This window comes from Heterocephalus glaber, unplaced genomic scaffold (assembly GCF_053883595.1).
Source record: "Heterocephalus glaber isolate CG9 unplaced genomic scaffold, H.glaber_assembly_v1.0 deba00000943, whole genome shotgun sequence".
Lineage (NCBI taxonomy): Eukaryota > Metazoa > Chordata > Mammalia > Rodentia > Bathyergidae > Heterocephalus > Heterocephalus glaber.
In genome coordinates this window covers 12,519,454-12,541,111 of record NW_028258175.1, presented here as the reverse complement: position 1 = coordinate 12,541,111, position 21,658 = coordinate 12,519,454, and the positions used below count along the sequence as shown (strand labels likewise).

General features: G+C 36.4%; 1 protein-coding gene across 5 annotated transcripts in view; it reads right to left on the bottom strand.

Moving 5' to 3' along the window:
* Smg1 (SMG1 nonsense mediated mRNA decay associated PI3K related kinase) overlaps window positions 1-21,658 on the bottom strand; it is a 95,856-nt gene that overhangs the window by 34,786 nt on the left and 39,412 nt on the right. For all 5 annotated transcript variants that reach the window (XM_013076386.3, XM_004855797.4, XM_021237227.2 and 2 more), the window contains 21 exons: window positions 20,627-20,728; window positions 19,543-19,812; window positions 17,618-17,748; window positions 17,331-17,492; window positions 16,892-17,010; window positions 16,321-16,408; window positions 16,131-16,232; window positions 15,518-15,658; window positions 14,706-14,905; window positions 14,138-14,334; window positions 13,806-13,970; window positions 12,301-12,455; window positions 9,835-9,977; window positions 9,482-9,683; window positions 7,708-7,817; window positions 6,725-6,872; window positions 6,316-6,475; window positions 5,481-5,601; window positions 2,544-2,792; window positions 1,780-2,064; window positions 162-306 (listed from right to left, as the gene is read on the bottom strand). In XM_013076386.3, coding sequence (XP_012931840.1) covers window positions 162-306; window positions 1,780-2,064; window positions 2,544-2,792; window positions 5,481-5,601; window positions 6,316-6,475; window positions 6,725-6,872; window positions 7,708-7,817; window positions 9,482-9,683; window positions 9,835-9,977; window positions 12,301-12,455; window positions 13,806-13,970; window positions 14,138-14,334; window positions 14,706-14,905; window positions 15,518-15,658; window positions 16,131-16,232; window positions 16,321-16,408; window positions 16,892-17,010; window positions 17,331-17,492; window positions 17,618-17,748; window positions 19,543-19,812; window positions 20,627-20,728 — 3,395 coding nt within the window. The remainder of the gene's footprint in view (window positions 1-161; window positions 307-1,779; window positions 2,065-2,543; window positions 2,793-5,480; window positions 5,602-6,315; window positions 6,476-6,724; window positions 6,873-7,707; window positions 7,818-9,481; window positions 9,684-9,834; window positions 9,978-12,300; window positions 12,456-13,805; window positions 13,971-14,137; window positions 14,335-14,705; window positions 14,906-15,517; window positions 15,659-16,130; window positions 16,233-16,320; window positions 16,409-16,891; window positions 17,011-17,330; window positions 17,493-17,617; window positions 17,749-19,542; window positions 19,813-20,626; window positions 20,729-21,658) is intronic.

Here is a 21,658-nt window from a genome sequence, read left to right as displayed (position 1 = left end):
TGTTTTGTTTTGTTTTGTTGTGATACTGAGGATTAGACTGAGGACCTGATGCATGCTAGGAAAGCACTCTACCACTGACCTACATCCCCAACACTTGACAAGATATTTTAAATTTCTATTGTGCAATGCACTGAATAAATTATACATTGAAACATACATACCTGGCATTGTCAACCACCTTTCTGCCCCACCTATAAGCCCAACTAGCCAGTGCTGCCCAAGACTTGGCTACTTCAGGTGCTTGTACTGAAGACAGGTGATATAACTGTCCCAAAATGAAGTCAGGTTCTCCAACTCCAATATGTACTGCCATAATGGAGAAAAAATAAAAGAACTTAGCATAGTCATAAATTTTTAATGTCACTCTCAATAACATTTTAGATCTTTATTATCTCCAAGCAATCAATAAGTTCCATATTACTGTACAGTTTGGTAAGACACAATCACTTAGCTTCCCAAGTAAATTTAGACTAGCAACAATAAGACACATCAATGTCTTTCATTAAACTCTGTAAATAGTTTGGGTATCAGACATGCTATAACAATGTTCTACATTCTTCATCTAAGTGCCTTTTCCCTCATGATTAGATTCATTTTAAAACATTCTGCCAAAAATTATTGCTTAGGTGATGGCTATACCATTTCATTCAATCAGAAACTCATGAGGCAAAGGTCTTTCTTCCCATTTTTGAGGGGAAGAAATTTTGACCACCATAGTTCATTTGCCAAGATTTGTAATGATTGTATCCCTTCCTTTATGCATTTAAGGCCTGATAATACAATTTTACGATTTTTTTTTTGGTACTGGGGATTGAACTCAGGACCTTGTGCTTGTGAGACAGGCACAGTGCCACTGAGCTAAATCCCCAGCCCAAGGCCCAATAATACGTATATTATAATTACTTTGTAAGATCAGTATCAGTAATTAAAACCACAGGCATCAGAAAAACACATTAAAAACATTTTCATGTTTCAGCAAAGATACGAATTATCTCTCAAACTGTAAATACAGTACACAACACACTGATTGGGGCTGGGCTTGCAGCTCAGATGTACAGCACTTGCTTAGCATGTGCAAGGCCCTGAGTTTGTTCCCCACCACCGTTAAAAAATGAACTGATTAAAAAAAAAAAAAAAAGAACTGATATAGGGCTGGGGATTTAGCTCAGTGGCACCACGCCTGCCTTGAAAGTGCAAGGTCCTGAGCTCAATCCCTGGTACTGCAAAAAAAAAAAAAACAAAAACCTGATATAAACAAGAGTAAAACTGGACTGAATAAACTACCTACTAGTTTGCTAACTTTTTGTTATTAGCACTACAGAACAAAAAAAGTTGAAATCTTTCTATAGTTTCTCCCACCTTCCAATCAAAGGGAACACAGGCTACTGTATCTTTATTGCTTCTCCTGACGTGAGGTGATACTTTAAGCTACAGGGCCAAGATCTTATCACCAGTAAAAACATCTATGTCATAAAAGTAACTTAAATCCTGAAGGCTGGAAGTACAGCATTAGATCTTTAAAAAAATGTTTCAGGGGCCAGGGATTTAGCTCAATGGTGCCGCTGCCTGACTTGCAAGTGCAAGGTCCTGAGTTCAATCCCCAGTACCAAAAAAAATGTTTCACTTACTATTTGTCAACAATATAGTGTACTAGTTTCTTTTTATGGGTACTACATTTTCAGACATACTTTGTGTGGCAAATTATAGCTGGCATAATATTGCAAATTTTAAACTTCTAAAATTAATATTTTTAAAGCTAATAAAGAAAAGAAATCCTACCTGTAGACTCACTCTCAATCCGAGGATACTCCTCTTCCATTGCATTAACAGACGGCAGTTCTACTAAAGTGAGTATGTTTTTAGACAAAGTAGAAAGACCTGAAAAGTTCTGTTGTTGCTGAGCTCTATAAACCTGTTTTAGCTGTCCTGATATTTCTTTCCATTCTGCCTGGATCCATTTAGCCAGTGTAAGAATTGACTTAGCAACTGCATACTCCGCTTTCGCAGACTTACAGAAAGATATAGCACAAGAACTCAACATTTCCATTGCATGTGTTGACTGGCCTAGAGGAAACCAAAAATAAATTCAGCATTTACCCTTGAAAGCAAATGACTGCAATGTATTTTAGGATAAAATAAATGTTTGCTTCTAAAAACAAGTAAGTTTAAGTAGGGTGTGGTGGCGCACATCTATAACTCCAATACTTGAAGAGTCTGAAGCAGTTCTGCCATGAGTTCAAGGACAGCCTGAACTGTATATAGCCAGACCCTGTCTCAAAATTAATTAATTCAAATTCAAATTTAAAAAAAAAGTTCAATAATTTCTGAAGTCATTTTTTATCTTCATACATTATAACAAAATTACTTCTTTTAGAAGGACTAAATTATAGAGACAAATAAATTACAAATGACTTACTGAGGAAGCAAATACTATGCAACATCTATAAATAATCAACTTTTCTATTATTGCCTTAAAGCAAACAGTAACATTCACACACAAGATTTTTTTTTAACTCAGACTAACTCTGATGCATTTTACTAACCTGCTGTATACAGCAATTTGGTTTTTTCAATATCAAGTTCAGGTCCCCATTTTTCATCCACTTGACCTTGAGCTGACAGTTTTTTAAAATGCTGGACTAAGTCCTGGGCAGTGGTGGTCTTTCCCAGCTGAACGTCACTACACTGTGCTAGAAGTCTTGTTGCAAGTGACACATTCCCCCGTTTTTTAGCAAATTTTGCTGCTGTTAAACCTAATTCCATGAGATGGCTTCTAATTGGAACTGTTTTCTCTGAAGAGAAAAAAATGTTTCATTAGTCCCCAATTCATCCAATCCCAGACGTCATTTCCAACTAACACTCCCCACTCACCCACCCACACGAATACACACACTACCAACTCCTCTTCAAATCCCCAGTGGCTACACTACCACACTGCCTGGCATACAATACACAGTAAGTGTCAGTTCAATTAAATGTATACAATGATGTAAAGTAAAAAATCACTCATTGTAAAACAAAAAAAATCAACTTTTAAAATTTCTGAATCTTTAGGAATGAGAGCCTAGGTCAAAAGGTGGGTAAGAGAGTGAGGCTAAATAAACTACTCCCCTTCTTCAGTCAGGCACCCTCTGCCTTTCTACCATGTCATTCTCTCTTGGATTTCCTTTGCCCTTGCAGAATAATCCTCAGTCTCCTTTCCTTCTACTACTTATCTACTAACATTCGTGTTCTTGGGGCAGGTTCTAGGCCTTCACTCTGCATATGCTCCCCGGACAAGATAAATCTCCTTTTGCTTCAATTACCAAACGAAAAACATAAATGTTAGTAACTTGAACCTTTAACGCAGACCTCACAACTGAGTCTCATCTGCCAACTAACTGGTCTCCTATACTGCAGACATTTCAAAGGTCCTTCAACAGGTGTGGAATGGATTGCATTATCCACAACCCTCTAAATCTTTCAGTCCCTTCTCTTGTTCTCTCTTTCTCAAGGAAAGGCACAGGATCACCTGGCAAATGCCTGGCAATCATCTTTAGACTTTACTTTCAATCTTTGTATCTGATTGATTTTTTTGATCCCTACTGCCATACTTAGTTATCATGTTTTTTAACAGGGACTTCAGCATAACTTAACTAGTCCCTTTGCTGTATTTTTACCCTCTTCTAATCCCTTTTCAAACCTACAGCTGACTGTACATAAAGGCAAATCTGAACATTTAGCTTCTTTGCTTAAAAACCCTGTGATAGCCTCCCAATACCCTTCTGACAAAGCCAAACTCCCAGGCTTGAAAGTCACCAATGCTTCGCATTCTACTCTAGCATCAATCTCAGCAGCTCCATCTCTTTCTACTCTACCCTCAGGTAAGCTGAGCTATCAAAGCCATCCATCGTAATTATCTTTGGCTTTAACACAAGGTATGTTTTTAACGAAATCAACCTGCCGTCTTCCTCATCTCTGCCCTCCTCAAGCCTCACCTTAAATGATACTTCCTCCCCAAGTGCTTTTCTAACTCACAGGATTAACTCAGGTGTCTCTGCTGTATGTTGTTTCAGTATCCTGCATGTGCACTCCACTCAACACATCGTACTGTTTGATGGCTCTTGCTTGATGTCAATTTTCCCTACCAGATTCTAGAATTCCCTTGATTCTAAGAATGAAGAAAACAAGCTTATCTTGTTCACCATTATATACCAACATTAAGCATAGTACCTGGCACAAAACATACTTGATCCAGACTTTAATAAGGAAATAAAAATGAGAAGGAATTGAGTTCTATCTCTGAATGCTATCTGTTGAGTTACTGACTTTCTTTCCAATTTCAAATCTTCATATGAGGACAATGAGGAAGGAGATGGTGGTGTCTGAAATTCTATTTTACGCCACACTCTGTGGTAGAGCTTTTATATATCCTGACTCATCTCATAAAATCTATAAGAATCTCACAAGTAGTATAACTGAAAAGGAAAGCAGTTCAGAAGTCTAATTTACCTTAAGGGTACTACACATGGAAAAGTTGGATCAACAATTCAAACCCAGGTCTCTTTGGCAATGAGAGGCCAAACTGAGTGTTACCAGTAATCTCACTACAGTGCAAGTCCTCATCTTGGAAGTTAGTTTACTTGATAGTAATACACTTACTAACTCTAGATACCATGTTTTCAGCTCAAACTACAGATAGAATTCTGGCACTGTTCTATTTCACAGCAGTAAAATACATGGCTCGCAGCCCTTTTTAACATGGCAGGTATTTCTTTCTTAAAAACGTGATTCATTCATTTATATAAATAGTAATTCTCTAGCTGTTCATTTAGAATATTTGAAATTTAATACCTGCTCTGAGGATGTAGCTCAATGATAGAGCTCTTCTTGCCCAGCACACACAAAGCCCTAATTAGATCTCCAACACCAATCAATCAATAAAATAACATTTGGGTATCTTTCATCCACTAAAGGATTTATGCTCAGAACATACACAAGTCTTACTAAATCATTAAAAATGGGCAAAAGATGTGAACAGGCATGTCCAAAATAAGACATAAAATGGCCATTTTGCAAATAAAAATGATGCTCAGTGTCTTGAGTCAGAAGGAAAACCATACTAGTAGATACTACTACACTTATTCCAGTGTTTAAAAGTATAAAGACTACTGACAATACCAAGGATATGGAACTGTAACTTTCACAATATGCCAAAAGAATATAAAATTACAATCACTTTTCACTGCCCACTTAGAAAAACAAAAACAGTCAGTAAAGACAAGTCTAAAGTGACAGAAAGCAAATCAGTAACTGCCTGTGACAGGGCGAATGTTAAAATGATTGAAAAGCTGACACCAGGGGAACTTCCAGGGGTGAGACACATTCTGAATTGTGTTTGTATTGGTGTTTATACAACCAAGATGTGCTAAACCTCATCAAACTGCATGCTTTAAATGTGCAATTTATATCTCAGTAAAATTAATTTTCAGAAAAACTACCTTTAATTTTCTCTAACAACTGATTCTGGTACATGGTGTATCTTAATGCCTGCATCCATGGCCTCACATCATGCTGTTTGCATGAACGTAAAGCTTCACTGAAGAGTGGAATAAGACAGTCCTGCCGGAGAAAAATAAAGATTCCTTAATGTAAAACAAGATCCTATATGTTTATAAACATACACTAACAAATCTAAGTCTCTAATAGAGGTCAGCTTCCTTCAGTACACTCCAGTTTTATCAACTAAACTAACTGCTTCCATCATATCTCTTTAAATCACAAGAAGCAAGTTCATTCTCAGAGAAAATCTTTTGTTTTGAAAAAAGCAAATTCAGAAAAGTTAAGTCCAACTTACCAACATACTCGACAATAAGGGACTTTTAAAATTAAAAATAGTATATTTACTATAAAGCAGAGGCTAAATTACAGAGGAACATTAAAACTACTGCTTTATAGGTATCTCAAAGATTACAATTCCTTTGGGGAGACCTAATTTTGGTTGGACTTTACCCTAACTTAAAGGAGGGGTTTCTTGAAGTCAAATTCCAAACTAACATAACCTACAAAGAAAATATTTGTACTTACATTATTCCACCTCAAAAAAGAAAAGAGAAAAATAAAGCAATTAGCTATTCCTGAAATCATGCATCTTAGGTGTTTCATCTACCCCATTTAGTTCTCAAATGAAAATCTGCCTAAAATGGCATTTTAGATTTCTGGACTTACTAGCATGTCCAACTATAAATACCACTTTAAAAAGTCAGTAAGCTAGGTCTTTCTTCTATAATAAATGCCTATTGATATTCATATTTACAAAAATATGCTTCTACATACCTCTGTTGAAAGTCTATTAGAAACTGTGTTCTCCAAAGCAGATGAGCAATACAGCTGTAAGGTACTCAGAACTGGCAAGGACTGGGAAACAGTTAGTGTAGAAAGCTTTAGTGGTCCAACAGCTATCCGGGAGGTTTGCTTCAAGTACTTTACCACGTTCCTGAAAGAAAGTGTTACCACCAATTAATTAATGAGATTCTTCAACTTGTAAGCACTGGAGGAATAAAGCAGTTGTTAAGATCCTACCATGTGGCAACAAAAGTTAGGAGGAAGGCTGCTCTAGAGTAAGAGGGCATGAGCAAGATGTATTAGGCCTAGTGATCCAGCAAATGTCTTCTCCTGTACTATCTGACATACACACGTATATGGCATACATAAGGCACATATATCTCTTGAAGGTTCAACTTACTCAGTTATAGACTGCCACTTCTGATCCTGTTCTATATGATTTAAAGCAGTTGCCAAACACACAGAACTTCTCAACAACTGAACTTCAATGGATTTCTGAAGCTCCCTTGGATCTGGACTTAACATGTTGGGAAGTAGTTTTTTCATATCTAAAAGTTAAATAAATTTCATTGAGTTAATTTGCTTTTAATGTACAGGAGTGAAAATATACAGTACTTAAAACAATAACCCACAATGAATACCTCCTTTAAGTTCAGAGAGCTGAACACTACTGTTAAACATTTTTAACAATTATGTAAACATTATTATTTCATAAAATTATACCTCATACCCCTAAAAAAATCAGTTGACTCTAAAGGCTGAAATATATGTAAGCTGATCTACTATTTAAAGGAACAAGTCTACACCTACATCAGCACATCTTTCTCAATCTATAAAATTAGTGCAAACACAGAGAACACTCATAATACTAACCAGGACATTTTACAAAATGTTTCACTTGCAATAAAGAGCTTAATGAGGCACATCAACATAAAAATCAAGAAAAATATTTACCTTAAACACTGTTTCATACTTTTTCAAACGAAGTATCTTTAAAAATCTCAACTTATCAAGGTAGCCTTTGTTTAGGTTCCCCAACCCCCACCCCCAGTATTGGGAATTAAACTCGGGGCCTTCGCACTGAGCTACATACCCAGCTTTTACTTTTAGGCAGGGTCTTGTGAAGTTAAGTTGCTCAGGCTGGGCCTCAACTTGTGATACTCCTGCCCCAGCCTCCCAGAATGCTGGGATTACAGGCAAGTATCACCATTCTCAGCTATTTTGGTTAACTTTAACTGAACTGTTCTTCATTTGCCAAGCCAAACATTAACAGAACCTTAAATGGTACAATAACTTCTAGATTCGCTAGTAAAACATATCAAACCAAACATTTTGAGGAATTTTTTCATTAAAAAATTAACTTAAAACTACTTTTTCAAATACCTATTTTGTCTTTTGATCCTCCAGCAAGTAGACTGATATTTTCTCCTGGTAGCAATTCTAATTGTTCAGTACATTCAACAAATTCTCCAGACTCAAAACAGCTTAGTGACCTGTAATTAAAATATTGGTCAGCTTTATTATACTCTATACAACCCATGGAACAACTCAAAAAAAGAACATGCTCTAGAAAAAAATACAATACACAGCACTGTTCTAAAGAAATGTCACTCATGAGCTCCACATTTTTGTTTTGATGATGTGACCCATCTTAATTAGCACTAAAATTGGAGTGGCAAACAGGAAAGTCTCTGCTGTAGCATTCAGTCGGGCTCATTCACTCTGTCTCCTTCCTTTTTGTGCTGTGCAATATGTTACCCTGGGGGTCTGTCAACACACCAGCAGTGGCCTCTACAGGGTGACTTCAACACCTTGTTCTCACCAAGCTACCCTTTAACTCCCCACACACCTCACTCGCTGCCACCTGAAAGCTAAGCCCTGGTAACACTCCTGTCATCTGAGTCTCATGCCTTATCCTGCCTCCTTTCACCACTGGCACCCCTCCCTATCTCCCTTTTCCACTGTTTTTCACAGAACCCATTTGTCTTCTGAAAAACATGACACTTTTGCAACTCTTTCCTAACGCCCTGCAGCATGTATGCCAGAATGATTCCTCACCCTTCTAGCTCCACATTGCTACTTTCCTATCCCTCACCACACCCCCATTTCTACAACTGTTCTCCAACCGAGAGAAAGGCATCATTTCTCAATCTCTCTTTTCCATCTTTGCTTGTCCCTCCCACTGTGTCTTTTCCCTTGCCACTTAGCCTAAAGCCAGCACTAGAAATTTCATCAACTGGCTTATTCTGTAATCTAACATTAATGCAAACCACTGGCTCCTCAGATGAGCCTGATAACTGCTTAGTGATGAACTATCAAGACTTGGTGACCAACATTGTATCATTTCTCCTGCTACAGGGTCTTGAGTCTTCTCCAGGGGCAGGTTTCCCGTGTCCTAATCTCGCTCCACAGTTCTACACTTGCAGGTAATGACTGACTTCCCAGAAGAACAACACAGGCATAATCCACATCATATAACCCCCTCCCCAAACTCCGTACCCAATATTAACTGCTTTCCTTGAGGCACAGAAAAAGTATAGTTAATCCTATCAATATTCTTTTTCTGTTTCTTCAACTTCTGTTTTAAAAGGTTAGAATTCATGTCTGTTTTGTATCTTGTTGTATTCTGCTGTCTGGCACATAGTGTATGCTCAATGAAGTAATACCCATTAATGTATGTACCAGTAGAAGGCAGGTGTAACATACAGGTGTAACAAATTTATCTGTCCAACAAGCGTCTAGAACATAATGAGTACCTAATTTTAAATCACAGAACTAATGATTGCAAAGAGGAATGAGAAGAGACAAGGGAGTTTAATTTATAGATGTTCACAAATTATACACTCATTAAAACATTTTTTATATATTTAAACATAATTTACAAACAAAGCCAACATACGTGATCCTCTCTAAAGCAGTCAGAAATTACTTTTATGAGTCTGTTTTTCTCACTGCACAAATACTTTCCTTACCTCCAGTGTTGGTTTCCTATTGTGACTTTTTTAAAAGGTTTCATTAAAAATACAATCATTTTGTATTAGTAGATATGGCCAATTGTAATATTTTTCTGCCATAGAGAAAGACTCTGTAGTAGTGGAAAATTTGGTTTCAACACGGTTAAGTATCATAATTTCTAACTGAGAAAGTGAGTCCTTACTTTATATAGTTGAAGTCAGCTTTCAGGTTGAGTGAAGTACTACTGGTGGTCTTCTTCAGGTCATGGATAGCATTCTGCCACTCCTGTACGGCAGCCCAATCAGCAATGGAAATGTAGCACTCACATGCTTTATTTCCTAAGTAATTTATAACCTCAGGGGAAGAGTCTGCTGGTTTGGACAGCACAGTTTTTCTGGATTCACCTGAGTGAAAATATACCAGACAATACAGAGATTCAGAGCAATTATCAGTATTTTGAAGAGCACAGAAAACTAAAAATATACAAAATGATCATCAGTACAAAGCATCTGACTATGAATTTTGCCTTGTTTTATGTAAATACTAATTGCTTACCGTTCACAGAATGTTTAGGACTAGCACTGTTACGCCCAGCATTAGCCAATGTGAGAACAGATTTGTCGAAGCTGGAAATGCAGCAATCGACACCTGTCATGGTACACAGGTGCTCCTGGTATTCCACAGAGGCTTTTTCAAACCTTAAATGCAAAATGAAGGACTCTTATTTTAAGTACATAGATCTTATATCCCAAGAAAAGAATAGTAATAGAATAGACTGAGATAAATTGAGCTAAGAAAATGAGTTAATTATTTGGATGTGGGGGATAAAAGTGGAAAGCGTTTACATGTCTTCCTCACAACAAATGAAAATAAAGATTGTTAAATGTTAAAAATACAAGACTATAAAATTATTAGTGGGAAGCAATGATAAGTAATGTCCATACAGAAGAATAAATTCAAGAAAAGAATCCACAAAATAATAGCACTAACCGTATAATAGGGTGTCTAAAATCACATTAAAAACAAACTGTAAAAACAAGACATTACATAGCATCAACAATCTTAATGTAAAATGAAACTCTCACAGATCAATAAAAGAAAAATGAGAGAACACGAAGACATAATCCACGCTCTGAAAAATCAAAATGGTCAATGGAAAAAGATTATACATTAATAAAGAAATGCAAATTCCAACAGGTATTTTCACTGATGGTGGTGGTAAAATTCTTGTTTCTCAGTGACATTCAGTATTCACAAGGGTGAGGAAAAGGGATTACTCTATCATTAAGGGGATATACTGGAACCATCTTTTCTGTGTGTTAACTTAACAACATCCTTTTTTTTTTTTTTTTGGTACCAGGGATTGAACTCGGGTCTTTGCTGCGCAGGTGGTGAAACCACTGAGCTAAATCCCTGGCCCTAACTTATCAACATTCTGTTTCATAAGCTTCTAGGTCTATAGTCTTTCAGTAAATCATGTAGGAATGGATATAAAAAAAAGTAATCAGGAATATGGAGGGCTGGGGATTTAGCTCAGTGGTTCTGCCGCCTGCCTTGCAAGTGGAAGGGAAGGATCTGAGTTCGATCCCCGGTACCAAAAATAAAAAGGAATATGGAGTAAAGTTCAAGTGCAATGGTGAATTAAGATTAGTTAAAAAATAATGGAAACAGCTTTAATGTCCAACAATAAGGAATGCTGAATTATGACACACTCACAAATAAATACAAATGTCCATTAAATATAACAATGGAAGTTGGGTAAAGGGACAGAAGACTGCAATTTCAGTACTCTGAAATTGCCTGGCATGTGCAAGGTAGATTCCAAATACCAGGAAAAAAAAAACCAGGAAAAAATTTTTTAAATATTTCAGCAAGAAGGCTCTGGGTTCAATTCCCAGTATGGCAAAGGGGGGTGGGGGGGTGACACAATAGAGAAAATTTACATAGCAAAATACTCATAGTAAAATTAAAAAGAAAGTCATAAAACCTTCTGCCTTAGGCCTAGGTATGTGGCTACTTCTGTGATAAAGAAGTATACATGACTCTGTGGCACTGCACCTGCCTGGCAAAGCAAGGTCCTGAGTTCAATCCCCAGTATCAGGGTGAAAAAAAAAAAAAAAAACTATACATGAAAGAAAGAATGAAGTAGTAAGCCAAAACTAATAGCTACAACTTGGAGATGAAATCATGGGCAGTTATTTCTTTCTTTTCCCCAATTTTCAAGATTTTGCTAAGCTAATGCAAATGGACAGAGACTATTATGGCACATTCTTCACTCAAAGAAATTACATGAATCTGAATTTACGGTTCACAGGACTAAACAGGGTAAAGTGTACCAGATTCTGATGTGGAGGGTTCTCAAATAAGGGCAAGTTCAAAAGCATCCATAAGGCCCGGGGATTTAGCTCAGTGGAGCCAGGCCTGCCTGGTAAGCACAAGGTCTAGAGTTTGATCCCCAGTACCAAAAAACAAAACAGTAACAAAAAGCATCCATAAATAACCAATGACCATGTTTCCCAGTATGATTTCTCATTAATTTCTAAAACAGAAAGGCACTCAAGTATTGCTAATTAAAATACAGATTATGGGGGCCGGGGATTTGGCTCAGTGGTTCTGCCACCTGCCTGTAAGAGCAAGGTCTCAAGTTCGATTCCCAGTACGCCCCCCCCGCCACTGAGCTAAATCCCTGGCCCCTACAAAGCTGCTTTAACATTTAACTATTATGGATTTTTGGGGATCTGGGTGTTTTTTTTTTTTGGTAGCGGGATCAAACTCAGAACCTCATGCTTTGCCAGGCAGGCACTATACTGCTGGGCTAAATCCCCAGCCCTTTTGGGTCTGTTTTTGACACAGAATCTTGCCATATAGTCTGGCTTTGAAGGTAATCCTCCTGCCTCAGCCTCCCATATGCTGTTATTACAGATGTATGCCACCATAGTTAACTTTTAACTATTCTGTTAGCAATACAAAGGGTTTAAACATAAAGTAATCCTATTACATATTTCTTTCTTTCCAACTTACCTTCCTTCAGCCTGCTGGGCCACTGAGTTAATCCAAAGAAGATTTTTTCCAACAACAGAAGACGACCAGACAGCAATTCCTTGTATAGCTTCAGGACAGTGAAGTTCACACAGTGCTTCTACCACCATCATGATGGTTACTTCCAATTCATTCCCCTGAAAACAGCATTCAGAAAACTTTACCAAGGCCTCAATATCAGTAACACATATCCTAAACAGAGATATAACAAGTCAGTGTACTACAAAACGAACAAACCAGGGCTGGGGATTTAGCTCAGTGGCAGTGCGCCTGCCTTGCAAGTGCAAGGTCCTGAGTTTGATCTTTGGTACTGGAAAAAAAGAAAGAAAGAAAAAAACCTAAACAAACCAAAACTCCCTACTAAATTTACAACTACTGAGCATAATCTAAGCACGGAGTCAAATTTATTTAACAATTATTTTGACATTACTTGGGTTTTTTTTTTTACTTTGACACTATTTAGCTGAGCTTTTGTTTGGTTACTGGGATTAAACCAGGGAAGCACTGAGCTGTACTGCCAGCCACTCCTTTTAAGTTTATTTTTGAGATAGTGTCTTTCTTACTAAGTTGCCCAGGTTGGCTTTAAACTTTGCACTCTCGCCTGAGCCTCGAAAGTATCTGAGATTATAGGCATGTACCTGACTAGTTTAGAATTCTTAAAAGTCACCAGAGGGGCTGGGGATCTAGCTCAGTGGTTCTGGCGCCTGCATCACAAGTGCAAAGGTCCCGAGTTTGATCCCCGGTACCAAAAAAAAAAAAAGGCATCACAAAAGGTGATGACAGAATCTTGGCAGTGGGTGGGTGTTAGGTCTTAACCTTAACCTTGCTCACTCAAAAAGTTATCCTGCCAGGCAGGATGGCACACAATTGTAGTCCCAGCATTTGGGAAGCCAAGGCAGAAGGACTGCTGTGAGTTTGAGGCCAGCCTGGGCTACACAGTGAGTTCAAGGCTAGCCTGAACTTCCTGGCAAGACCCTGTCTTTTAAAAAAAACAAAAAAATTAATCAAACATTTAATTTGTGGCCTTTATATGAGGTCACTTATATAACACTTGGAGTAAACAGAAAGCAAAAATTAAATATAAACATGAATTTTAAAAAGTGACATTACCTTAAACATTTTTTTTTTTTTTTTTGGTACCGGGGATTCAACTCGGGACCTTGTGCTTGCAAGGCGGGCACAGGAACCACTGAGCTAAATCCCTGGCCCCATTTTTTTTTTTTTTAATGTTACTGGGGATCAAACTCAGGACCTGGCACTTGCCAGACAGGTGTGGAGCCACTGAGCCAAATCCCTTCCACATGGTTTTTTTTTTTTGGTACTGGCGATCGAACTCGGCCTTGCGCTTGCCAAGCTGGCAGCGGAACCACTAAGCTAACTCTCCAGCCCATGAAGTTTTAACTTATTTTATTTATAGATTAAATAACATCAAAGTAATTAAACCCAGGTTTCTCTAACAGATTTACATTCAAAACATACCACTTTACCTGAGACAGATTATTTGTCTTCATTTCTGTAAGCAAGTCAAAACCATGTCTCACTGTCACAGCAGGCTGGCCTGCCAACAGTCCAACCCTCATGATGGAGAGGCGGATCCGAGTTAGCCAGTCTTGGCAAGTTTGGCGATTGGTGTAGAAAAACGTCCTTATGACCTTCACAATAAAAGGAAAGAACTCAAGATTGGCTGAAATTACAGGTATATGTATCTCAAATACACATTATCCAAATACCTTGTCTACTGTGACTTCAGCTCTCCACATACTCTACCAGGTTTGACAATAAAACTGCTACAAGGCAATACTACCCCAGTGAAACCAACCTTAGGAGGTGATGTTAATGCATTAGCACATCCTTCATATGCATTATACATTAATTTCTCCAGATTTTCCAGATACTGCAGAAGAAGAACAAGTCTAAGCTGGTTGCAACTATGGCCTTCATCATTGTCTGCAGTTGTCCACTGACTAACATCTTGATCAGGGTTTAATGTGTGAGCGGCAAGACTTCTAATGATACCTGAAAGCAAATACAACACTCCAAATTATGAGGAAATTCTATAAATAAATGTGACCTTATTTCACAAATTCATATTTATCAGGTATCTTGTCTAATACCATTCTGAAAGAAAAGAAGAACCCGACATGAATAATCTTTCCTTTTACAAGAAAAAGATATTTTCCCCACATAAGTCCCCTAAGTTTTTTAATAAGAACAGACCATGTGGCCATCACGACTATTCAGTGAAATCTTATCTAACAAACATACCTGAAAAATACTTATATATTTTAAATCTATTTTCAAATCTTTGTTTTAATAAAGAAAAATCCATTATCTCTGCATCAATAGTGCTTAAGTACACAAAGTTTGAAGTACAAAGAGCTGGTTACCTTCAATTGTCTGGAAGGTATCTTGAGCTCTGCCCAATGGGGTTCTCAACTTAGAAAGGACAGTGAACTGTGCTGCTTCCCAAATAGCCCACTGCCAAAGGACAGCATCTGTCTTTAGAAGATTGCGGGGAATGGTTGATTGGTCACGCTTATCCAGTCTCTGGCAGCTATAGAACATTCTTTCTAACCAATTGTCCTTCCTGGGGAAAGTAGTTTCATATTTAATAGACAGTGAAATCTTTATTTAAATAATCGAAAACAATTGCAAAGGGAACGAGAGTAAAGACTATAGTTTTTTCCTACTAAAAGAAGTAAAAACCCATGAAACTGAGATAAAATATAATCCCATCTCCCATTTTTAATTTTATTGGTATATTTTGATATACATAATGATCACATTTTTGAGCCCTTTTATGTTTTTTGTTGTTGTTGTTTTTTTAAGTCAGAGTAAGGCATGGATACATTATTAGGGTAAATGGCTCTTGCTTGGCATTCTTACTGCCAGATGAAACTGACTGCAACTAAACATCAGCACAATATCCTCCCTCCATCACCACCCGCTTCCCTAAGTGTAGAAAACAATCAGATCACTTAACTGTCAACTACATTTCATCACTGAAATTCAAATCACATTTTTTATTTCTATGCTATCTTCAACAGAATTTTCCTATTGATGAAAATTAAAATGATCCACTTGAAGAAAACACTACTTTCTACTCTGCCACCCTGGACATGTTTTCAAAACTGGATTTAGGGTCAAGACACTCTCGAAATTATTTTTCCAGGTTGAAATAGTCAAAGAAGTGGCTTACCCTGTTCTATGAGAGTTACCATACAAAATAAAACTAATAACATCAGAGAAATCTTGTGGGTGGAATGTATTACTCGGTGCTTTACTCATGTGACTTCTTAATGCTAAAGAGATTTCTTGAATTTCTGTGTGACTGTTATTGCTGTAGACAGAAAATGAAGTCATGGTTATGCAAAATGTTTTAGTTAAAAGGTTAGCACACACTGTAAATGGGTTATTTCCTCACTAAATTAGGAATAAAAAATATAAAACGAAGACTTTAAAATGGATAAAGATGTTACTAAAACTTCATAATCTTAGATTTGTAAAGCTCCCAAATCAACCTAGTAAAAAACAATAAAAGCTTATAAATATCTGAACTACTAAGAAATACATTCTGGCACTATATGAATTAGTCTGTATTAATTAGCATGAGCTTATTAAGGTCCTTAAAGTACAAAAGTTTGTGATTTCCTAGACCTCCTACATTATTTGATCCTTTGACACCTCTTCAATCACTAAGAAGTGCCATCCATGAAGTGGTATTAATGTACTAATTATGACAATTTATCTTTTCCTAAACTAGACTAGTTCTAAGGCAGTAAAAACATTGTGCTCCAAAACAATTCTTATACCTTAAGACAACATCTAATGGAATTGATTTCAATAGCTTTCCAAAGGCTTGTCGAATGCGAGTTCCACTATGAACTAGCTGAACACGGCAAACATCAACACACCTAAAAAAATGAAACAGATAAAATCAGGTGTGGTAACATCCCCATGTTATTAGGGCCAGAGTCAAAAGACATGGTCTCTAGTCCATACCTCTGTAAAAGATCATCTGGCAAGGAAGAAGACAGAGCATGTAGACTGCTGCATGCTTGCAGACAGATATTCACATCTTCAACAAGAGCTATTAAAAATTAAAAGATAAATTACTTTTAGCTTGCCAAAAGAGATTATATGCCAGTTGTTATAACTCCCTGAACCCATTCATTCAGCAGCCAGGGAGTGTCTACTATGGACTAGACATGGCTCTTGCTTGGCAGTAACATTTGAGAAAATAATACATTCAACAAAATTCATTTAATTTAACCAGTCTTCACACACACACACACATACATATATATATATATATATATATATATATTTAGCTCAGTAGGAAGGGTTCAATTCCCAGTACCACACACACACAAAAGTATATATAAATATGCAAAGTATTATTTATAAGCTTTAAAATGTGACAGTCGCTTAACTTTCTACAAATACTAAAAATATGTTCATTAAAATGGGGATAATATATTTTCAAGTCAGGAAATGCACTGAAGTAACTACATTCACCCACTATCAAATATTCCTTTTTAAGGGTTGATAAAATTAAATATCAGTCTCTTACTGTTGGCTAAAAGGCCCTTGGCAAACTTATGAAAAGATGGAAGAGAGAATAAAGGTGCATATGTTTCAGACTTCTTCATTAAAACAGCCACTTCCAAAGCCCAAGTCATTAACAGCTTCCTGAAATAACACAGTAAACAGTTCATTTTTCATTTGCAAAACACTAAAAAGTCTTACCACTTTTCTTAGTTTTTTCAAACAATAAGAAGAGTTGAAACTACAGAAATTACTGTCAAAATGGAAACAACCCTTTTAAGAAAATCTCCCCAAAGTATTATAGATTATAGCAAATAATACAGATTAAGTAATGAAGCTGAATTATAAAGTGCTTTACAGTGAAGGGGCCACTGTCTTTCACCTCTGCAATCCACATTTCTTATTCTCAAATTCTAAAAGTAAATTACTAAAATCAGGAAGAGTATTATAAAAATATCAGTTACCTCGTATCCTGGTTAAGATTATCTTTCTTCAGCAATATTCCCAAAAGATTTAATATAATTGAGAAATGTTTCTTTGTAGCTGTAGTTACAGTACTAATCACAGCTCCATCAAACAAAGAAGGGGACGAAGAACTAAGACTACTGGATATGAAGTGATCATGCCTGAAAGACAAAGTACGGATGATCTTTTTCAAGACAAAGTGAAAAGGCCAGAGGCCTAAAAGAAAGAAAGCTCAAAAAATAAAGTGTATCTTTTTTTTCTTATAAAGGATTTGTGAGTACAGTACCTGGTACAATGAGAATACAATGTGTAGAGTACTGCATACTGAATGGCAGGGAAGTGAACAGCCAGGTCACCATGCACAATCATCAGATTCTTACTCAGAAGGGCAAAGACAGTTGGAGACAGTGCCCACATCTGACAATGTACAAAAGAAAGTATGACTCCTCCAAAATACACAGAAGTATACAAAGAGTTTATTCTTTAAAATAAATATATGTAGACTTTTTTTTTTTTTTTTTGCAATGGGGTCTGTGTTGCCCAGGTTGGTTTCAAACCCCTGGGCTCAAGTGATTTTCCTGTCGTACCCTGCTGAGTAGCTGGTCTAGGCAGTGTACCTGGTCTAGACATTTTTTAAATTAAAATGATACTCAGATTTGCAAATAATCTAGTATAATAATCTGCAGTCTTCAGCAAACACTTTATCAGAAGATAAAACCATGAATCTTGAGACCTTGCAGGACACACAGCATCTCTGCTGTCATGCAGCAACTCCTCAAATCTTCCACTGCTATAAGAAAATAAACATTCCCAAAACATAGAAGAGTAACTGTGTTCCAATGCAACCCTTTTTATAAAAATAGGAACCGATTAGTGATGGTCACACAAGTCTAAATATACTAAAAAAATTAAAAATCACTAAATTGTACATTTTAAATGAGAATTGTATAGTATGTAATTTAACCCCAATATAACTATTTTGAAAACAATCTAAAAACAGGCACTGGACTACATTTGGCACACCAGCCACAGTTGGCTGATCTCTGGTTTAAGCAAGCCTTTTGTACCCTCCAGGATGGCAGCCTACATTTTCTCAATTTTCCATATACTGCTCATGCCAACATGCCCTGTCAAATAACAAAAAGACACACCCTAACATTCTACCCCTTTTCCATCTTCCTTTTCCCTTTCTACTGCTAAGACACAATACCACTTGACTGTGAGCCCCATCCCAAATCTTTTTGCTTGTTTCCAGAATCCAACACATAAATCTCCAATCTATACACAATGTGAATTCCTTGAAAATAAATTTTTAATGTATAATGAAAGAAAGAATTTACTGCAGCCTTCAAATGTAAGCCAAAACTAGCAATGAGGGAAGCTATGATACAAGGCAAATCTGATCACACAACATGCAAAATAAGCAAGCATAAACATCAAATTTTCACTTTTTCTTCTTTTTTAGAAAACTTTCTTCCTAATTACACCCTATTACTTTCCACTAAAAGTAATGTTTTTCAATTCTGCAAAGGAGAAATATATAAACCATAAGCAATAACTGTAAATCCGCCAGGCGTGGTGGTGCACAAGCCTGTAATCCCCGCACTTGGGAGGCTGAGGCAGGAGGATCACCCCAAATTTGAGGCTAGCCTAGGCTACATAGTGAGTTCAAGGCCAGCCTAAACTACAAAGTGAAAGCCTGTCTCAAAAACAAACAAACAAACAAAAATCAAAACTGGGGTCACTTTAAAGTTTCATAAGGGAAAAAAAATCTTTATTCTTCTGAAGGAAAAAAAAATGTGAATGCTCTTAGAGGAAAGTAGGCAATCAAGGACCGTATGTTAGCACTAATTTTAGGGGAAAGAAGGAAAAAGTACCAGAAGAAACAACCTGCTTATTAAAAGAACTATATATATTTGAGCTGTGGAAAAATGTTGACAATTTTTCTGTAAGCCGCTAGAGTCAATGAGAAATTCATTAAAAGACATCTTCTAAAACATAAAACCTGTAAAATAACTTATCAAGGGAAAAAAAATCAACGGCAAGAGAATATTCCTGCCAATATTATCCATGCATGTGCTTAATATGGCATTTGTTACAGAGTAATTCTGTAGACACACAACATGGTGTTTTATTAGATGAAATAAATTAGATGAAGATGCAATAAGAAAAGGCTTAACCTTGGATAAAACAAAGTCATTAAGGACTCACCCCAATTAATGAGTTTTTGGCATTTCCAATTGTAGTCAGAGCACTAACGTCAAATATAACTACAAATTTTGCATTGTCTACATTGAATACATGATTCTTAAAAGCCTCATGTTTTATCTCAGAACAAGCATCAGGAAGTTGCAGACTACGTAGCAGGTTATTTAGGGCACAGGTCATTTCTCCCAAAATTAGTTTATAAGCAGTCTCCAAAACAGGAATATTCTTCAAACTGAGCACTGCTTGATAAACAGCATGGGCTACAGCAACAACCTGAAAAAGAGAAAATTCAGGAAAATGATAATTCCATGGAAAATAAATCTTCTAAAATTATATTGGCTGACAAATGGTGCTGGAGATGGAAATAAATTTAAGATTGATCCTTAATACTCAGAATCCAGAACACTTGAGATCTGAATTTTTAAAAAGCAAACCTCCAAGAATGTCTATGTATTAGTGAGCTTTTTTAAAGTTATAAAGTTTTATTACAAATAATACTTTAAATTAAAACTCCCATGTGAAATTTCTTCAATAGCCATGTTTAAAATATGGTCAATGTCAAAACACATAGCAAACCACAGTTCAAGATTTTGGGCTTTTCTTTTTCTTTTTTTCCCCTGGTACCAGGGACTGAATTCAGGATCTTGCAATTGCCAGGTAGGCAAGGAACCGCTGAGCTATATCTCCGGCTCCACAGTTTAAGACTGGTTTACCTCCATGTATTTTGAAACTCTACAGTGGGTTTCAGTAGGGGATGGTTGAGAAGCTAATTTTTCAACAGACCTAGACAGTACTTGTAAATTTATAACTTTATAAATGTATATGGCTCTTTTCCCTTTATGCAAATTTACTAAAACAAATTTAACAAAAACAAATGATTATTCTAAAAAGATTATAGGGTGCATCATTCATAAAGTTATATAGCACAATAATCAATAAATATTAATACAATCATTACAATCAATATATTCTAAGTCAAATATCTTTTCATTCAGTTTCACTTATGTAGCCTACCAAGCAAGCAACATTAAATCCAACTTTTCAATGATACAACTTAGCAAACATCATTACCAATGTTATCGCTTACCTCTTTTTCTTTATGATAACGTAAAAATAGTAGTTTAGATGATGGGATAAACAGCTTTTCTACAAATGATGATGGCAGCTTTGTATTTATCTGTTCAACAATCTAAAAGCAAATTTAAAAATGAGTTTATCAAGTCAAAAAAACAACATGTAGGAGTTAACGCATATTAAATGAATAACGCTAAGTGAAAGAAGCAGATCTCTAAAGGCTACAAACTATATTTATTCCAACTATATCACATTCTACAAAGGCAAAAGTATGTAGATAGTAAAAAGATCAAAGGCCAGGCATGGCGGTACACGTCTGTAACCCCCATACATTCCGGAGTCTGAGGCAGGAGGAGGCCTGCCATGAGTTTGAGGGCAGCCTGGGTTACATAGTGAACTCAAGGCTAGCATGCACTAAATATGAAACCCTGTCTCAAAAAACTTCAAAGAGCTGTGAGAGGAGGAAGGCAAGAAGGATAAGTAGGTAAACAGGAAAAACTCCTTAAGACCAGTGAAACTATCCTGTATAATACTATAATAGTAAGTACTTGTCATATTTTTTATAAAATCCATAAAATATACAACAGAGTAAACCCTAAACTATGAACTTCAGTTGATAATAATGAATTAATATTTCTTCTTCAATTTTAACAAATGTGGAGCTGGGGATTTAGCTCAGTGGCGCTGCACCTGCCTCACAAGTGCAAGGTCCTGAGTTCAATCCCCGATACAAAAAAAAAAAAAAAAAAAAATTTAACATATGTGGCACACTAACAAAATGTTAGTAAGTGGGAAAAACTGCTGTGGAAAGTATAAAAAGTCTATATTTTCTACCTAATTTTTCTTAGATCGAAAAAACTCTTCAAAAAGTCTCCATTATCTTAGCTACATTTTATCACTGGGAAGTTAAAACTGAAATAGGATTTACATATGTATATATTTTACACTTAAACATGGACTTTTTTTTTTTTTTACATTGGCAAAGGAAGGTGTAACTCTGGCAGAAATGTTCAGCAGAATGTCATGTACAATTTTCTTTAAAATA